A 6,000-nucleotide genomic window follows, 5' to 3' on the forward strand; every position below is an offset into this window, starting at 1 on the left:
ATGTGCACCACACAGATTTTTCAAACCATCTTCATCCAATTTCCCCCAGAGTTTTGTTGTCCAAATGCCCTGCAGTGCTTTAAAACTCTTTGGTACATCCCATGAAGATGCTCATGAGCAGTGATGAAAGCCAGTTGTGCAAGGCCTTGCCTGTAAAGGCAAGAAACAAAATAACTTAGACACATTTGAGTTCACTGAACATCCTAGTGTTCAGTTCCAAGTTGTCCCACAAAGAAAAACCAAAGTGTCCACAAGATTTGCCCTGCAACCTAAATGATTCTCACATACCCTGATAAAAGCTGCACTGGCTTACATAAAGTTACAGCGTGCCCTTTGTCCCAAAAACTTCCCCTGCCCATAACAGCCCAGACACAGCTAGAAGTTGGTGGAGATGGGAGCCCACTGCAAGGTATTTTAAAACACCAATCTATAGATAACCATTAAGGCAGTCACACTGCATCTCCTAACTGGAGCAGCGGTGGAGTTTCTGCAGCCCCACTATTTATGGAGGAATCCAGGGAAACACATCGTGGGCTGCACTGCAGCTCCTGTTACTTTACAGGAAACTGGACAAGTATCAGGTTGCTTTGGGTTTGCAGAAGGAAAGTTGCTTATGGGAATTCATAATTTAGTTAAAAACACACACCCCACCACCACCACCCATGGACCCCCCTCCCACACAGCCTAGGGATACAAAGTTCCTATTTTTACAAAACTATTTTTACCAGTAACAGCCTGAGTACAGAAGGTAGTTCTATACCCACCACACTGCATGGGAAGAGCCTTGCTTTTCACTTAATTTCCTCTTCAAGGCTCCAGAGAGGCAGCAAGTGCAAAACAAATAGACCAAAAGTGACAAAGTTGCTTGTCTTGCTCACTTTTTGTTGACCCCAATAAAAGCAGTCTAAACACATCCAGAGAGTCACAGGACTGAAAATGGTCCAGGGAGACGAACAAACATATTTCTTCTTTCATCTTTCCTTATTCATTATTGTCAGGTGCACATATAAGAGAGTTATTTTTCAAATGAAGTTGTAATAGTGTTTGTGACATTGTTACTGGTTGTAGCGCCACAGTGGATTATCTGAGAAATAATCTTCAGAAGAACATTCTTATGCAAACATCTGTGGAGTAACAGCCAAAGAACTAAAGAGGAGCAAGAACAAATACAGCTTTTAAACAGCTCTTCCCTGCCTCCAGCATATGCCATGAGTTGACTCAAAACTGGTAACACCCAGGCCTCACCCAGCACAGCTGTGTGCATTTTTCCAAGCTCAGATGTGTGATCCTAATACTTTATTGCCATGGTGGAGTTCAAAAAATGTAACTCTTGCATAATTGCTACAAGTCAATTTCTTGGTTTCTTTTAACCTTTCCCAGGCCTGAGCCAATGTTGTCTCTTAATGGCTTCTAAATGCAATTTCTTGTCTGTAAATAAGATTACAATGTACATGGGAAATACAAATGAAAACATTACAGTGCTATGAATATTCAGAGGAATCAGCCTTATCTCAGCAGCTTCTCTCTGGGTGTTATGTGACCATCAAAGTAGGGAATTGAGAAGGTCGGGTAAGGTCCCTGCTCCTCAGGACAGAGGTCCACGTCTGAGCCAGACTACAGGTAAACTGGAATCTGCACACCTAAAGATTAATTCTGCAACAGTTAGTTTCACATCTGAGAAACCCAGAGCCACTTCAGATTCCTGCAGATCCACAAATACACGAATTTCAGGAGCAGAGGTTCACAAATAATGACATGCTCACCCCAGAGTCACTAGGAGCCACTCCAAACCACCCAAACAAGAGTGAAAATTCAAGGCTGGACTGCATGGACGAGCTGAGGACATTTTCAGCCTGCACCACCTCCACCCTACCAGCCTTTCTGAGGAACTCCCACAGCTCTGCCATCTGTGCTGCAACACCACAGAGCCTTCCCCCAGGCACGAGAGCCACCCAACGCCCAGAATTGCTGCGTCACCAGCTGGGCTATGAACTTTATTTCCTTGCAGATGCAATCTAGGACTCAAGTAGGAGGTGTTAAGGGGTGTAATTTGACTGTTCTGATCAAGTGCAACAAGGTCTGGGAGGCTGCCGGGGGACATGGAAGTGGACACAGAATTGACTGGAGCATTTGGTCTTCTTTTAAAGTTCAAAATTATGATTAGGCTGATAAAAGGAGACTGAGGGAGAGGTGGACAATTAGTTGAGACTGGAAATGGTAGAGAGAGGTGGACAGCAGTTTGGAGGCATGGTGAGAAAAGAAGGAAGATGGGAGTAATAAGATTAATTGAATAGAGATGGAATTTCAGTAATCCAAAAAGCCTTTCAAGTATATTAAAAAAAAAAAAAAGTAAGGTCTTCCACACTCTGAAATATCATAAATTAAGCTGTGCTTAATTCTACTTACACATAGCTGCCAAATGAAGAGAAAGCAATTTCTCAGATCATCTTAAATGTTAACACACTCTGCACCCTTCTTCCACACTCCCTCAGTGCCAAGGACAAACCACTTTGGCCGTGTCAGGAGAGCTGTTTACACACCGCCGCGTGTGCACGTATGTGTACACACACAGGCAACGTGCACTTGCAGCAGCCAGAAGAGTTCTACTTATGGCTTCCAACCATGACGAAGGCAGCTTTTATATTTGGCGGCTGGAAGAAGTTACAGACCCAGGAAAGTGCCAAGAGAAGAGTTCTCACTCGCTGTCCCGCGGACGCCAGCACACTGACTGGGGCGGGAACAGTTTTCTCCATGGCACAGCCCATGCCCATCAGGCCAGAGCCCTTCCCAGAAGGGCTCACTTCCCAAGCTCCATCAGACATAGCCTCATCAGGCAGACGGCCAAAAGTCCGTAGGGACAGCATTGCTCCCCGCTCCTCTGCCCCGCAGTGAGTGCTGCAGAGTGGCTGAAGCACCCTCAGACTGGGGCTTGGCTCCTGGACGTCCTGGCTTCTCCTTGAGGCAGGAGCAGCAGTGCTGGGTGGGTTTGTAGAGCTCCGGGCAAGGAACACAAGGGACCTTGTCCATCCACTGCCACATGCAGGTGACTCCACTGCGGGGCCACCCTGTCCCAGGCCATGGCACCACCACATCACCATCACCCAACTCCACAGGACCTGATGCTTCAAGGTGCCCAGCGGGGAAAAGGAGCTGCTTCTGGTGAGCAGGTACAGAGTCTGGGGCGAGCAGCTGCCCCCAGCACACCAAAACACCCCCTCAGAGGAGCCCTGGTCCAGGCTGCACGTTGCAGGTGCCAACATGTGGCTAAACGCACCCGCACAGGGATGTGCCCCCCGAAATACACGCCTTACATAATTCCCCAGCCAGTCGGCGTTAGGGGAATGTGATTAATCCTCCATGACATGTTCTGAACTTTCCGTTCAGAGAGGCTCTCTGCTCCCGCAGACCTACTGGCGATGGATGTCATTTGACCTGCAGACTTCACTACGAATGAGCATCAGAGCAACACACAGTGACATTGCTCCGCACACCAATTATCTGCCTCCTTCCCCGCTCGGCCCAGAGACAAGTTTGCTAAATGCATAACGAGGATTTTGTTTTCCTCAGTGGTTTGGTTTTTTTTTTTTTTTCCCCTTTAAATTCGTTTTCAGCCAGCACAAGGTTGGGAGGGGGGCCCACCCACAAACCCAGCCCGCCCCGCCAGCCACAGCGCTGTCGGACGCCAGTCCCCGACCCCTCGCCCCATGTCCCCAGCGCCGTGTCCTGTCCCTCAGCCCGGCCCAGCTCCCACCTGTTCCGCCGGGCGCGCACTTTGCTGCCAGCCCCCCGCGCAGCCCCTCAGAGCCCGGGACTCACCCACTCGAGCACCCTGAGGAAGGCCAGCGGCTCCTTCACCACGCGGAAAGTGCCCGCGGAGGCGAGCTGCGGGCAGAGAGAGAGGGGTCAGCACCGCGCCCGCTCCGCGCTCCCCACAGCACAGCACAGCACAGCACAGCACAGCACAGCACAGCCCCCCTCCCCGCCCGCGGGGCTCCGCGTACCTGGTCCACCGCCTCCATGGCGCCGCAGCCCCGCGGAGCGGAGCCGAGCGGCGCGGAGCCTCCCGGAGCCTCCCGCCCGGCAGCCGGATGCGCGGCGCTGCCCCCGCGCACAGCGGGCGGAGCGGAGCAGCCGGGCGGGGCCCGCGCCCCCCGCACCGCCCCGCGGAGCCGCCCCGGCCGCGCTCCGGCACTTTTTATAGCGCTGCTAAGCTTTTTTTTTTTTTTTTTTTTTTTTTTTTTTTTTTTTTTTTTTTTTTTTTTTTTTTTTTTTTTATTTTGTGTGGTTTTCGGTTGGGGTTTATTTCCCCCCCTCCCCCCTTTTTTTTTAATTTTATTTTATTTTATTTTATTTCTGGCAGGAAAGAGAGGGAAGACAGATATCGGGGGAAAATAAATTAAAAAAAAAAAAAAAAAAAGAAAACAAAGTGCCTCCTCACCTCGCGCGCAGAAACTATTAATATTTTCAGGGGTGGCACCCGCTGCCCTGCGCTCTTCTTTCCCCTTTCCCCCTCCCGGGACGAACTCGCTCGTCTCGGCCGCAGGGCTGCAGCTCTGTGCTCTCAGCCCTCGCTCCCTCCTGCTTTTCGAGCATTTCCTTGACAGCAGAACGGCGTTTTCTGCCTTGCTGTTGTCCTGGCCTCGTTTCCCAGCAGAGCCTTAACAATTCTAATGCATCCCGAGTGGCAGAGCCCGGCAGGAGCGGAGGTTCCCTGTGTTCATCCACGCTCACTGACAGCATTTTCCAGCTCCTTGTGGCATTAAATCGGCACTGGGAGGATTTTGCGATGGAGCACATTCCTGCCCCAGTAAAGGCTCAGGACACAAATCCATCACCCCCGTTTAAGAGCACAACAGACTCTAGAATGAGACCCCGAGTCTGCAAATATTTGCATATTCAACTTCACTGCCACCCTGATAACCGGTTGTGCCACCAGAAGGACACCGGTGCTCAAATAGGATTTCAGCCATAAGTAGGTCAGAGATGTGCCTAAAAAATACCTGAAGCTTTTACTCCCTGTAAGGAACCAGCCATCTGCAAAAGTTAAATAAGTCAGTTAGTTTTGCTCAAACTAAATCTCTTGTATAAAACCCCCAAACAGTAATCTAAATGCACTTTTGGAGTAAACAAGATGGGTTGGGGGAGGAGTCAGAAGAAGATGAATTCATGAAGTTATCACTGGAACTTGAGGAAGACTATTTTGTGTGAAAATCACAGATCTGAAAAAAACTTAGCTGAAGTCTGGTAGTAATGAGACTAGGTCTAGATTTCTTTAAAAATATATTTTTTAACCATATAGAAAACAGCTTTCCGGTCAGAATCACATTTAGTTTTTTTCAATTTTAAATTCTTGTGTTTTCTGTGCTCCTTTCTTTCTACCCTAGGAGGAAAAAAAAAAAAAAAAAAAAAAAAAAAAAAAAGGAAAATGGATTATTTTCCTTACAAAATATTATCAAGTATGCATTTATTTATTTATTTAACATCCTCTAGGAAATACAAAACACTTCTCAGCAATTCTAGGAATTGCCTGCTGGTGGCCCAGTGCTGTGGCAGGCAGAGTCCCCTCACAGAGGCAGAAGGACAGAGCATCCATAAATCTCCCAAGATGCAGAAGCAGGCAGGGATGCACAATCATCCATCTGACTTTCAGCCAGAACTTCTCCCACTGGTACAGAGATGCAGAGCCAGGTCACTGCGAGCCACCTGCCTTCAGTTCTCATGCCTGAAGAAGAAATTACCGTGGAATATCCCTTGCTGGAAGCGGCCCACAAGGATCATTGAGTGCGAATTAGTCTAGTCCCCAAGAGCAGCAGGATAACCACTCTCCTCCCTGCAGAGATTTCCAGCTCTGGTATCTGGTATTCCCATCAAAAAAGCCCTTGGCTGTGGGAAGTTTCATCACTTGCTGTTTACTGTGACTCTCATGTGCTGTTTCCTTTAATAGGTTTCTTTCATGGAGAGACTTACAGCTGTGGATGTATTGAAGCAGTTCAAAAACCT

At 48.5% G+C, this 6,000-nt stretch overlaps 1 protein-coding gene across 1 annotated transcript in view; it reads right to left on the minus strand.

The window, feature by feature from the left end:
• The window catches only part of SYNPR (synaptoporin), a 105,233-nt gene extending 101,132 nt beyond the window's left edge, over positions 1-4,101 (minus strand). The window contains exons 1-2 of the mRNA XM_066327271.1: positions 4,002-4,101; positions 3,817-3,882 (exon numbers count right to left, since the gene is read on the minus strand). Of these exons, the coding sequence (XP_066183368.1) occupies positions 3,817-3,882; positions 4,002-4,019 (84 nt within the window). The 5' untranslated portion in view covers positions 4,020-4,101. The remainder of the gene's footprint in view (positions 1-3,816; positions 3,883-4,001) is intronic.
• Positions 4,102-6,000: the final 1,899 nt, after the last annotated feature.

The sequence above is a fragment of the Sylvia atricapilla genome, chromosome 11, assembly GCF_009819655.1.
Source record: "Sylvia atricapilla isolate bSylAtr1 chromosome 11, bSylAtr1.pri, whole genome shotgun sequence".
NCBI classification, from domain to species: Eukaryota; Metazoa; Chordata; class Aves; order Passeriformes; family Sylviidae; genus Sylvia; species Sylvia atricapilla.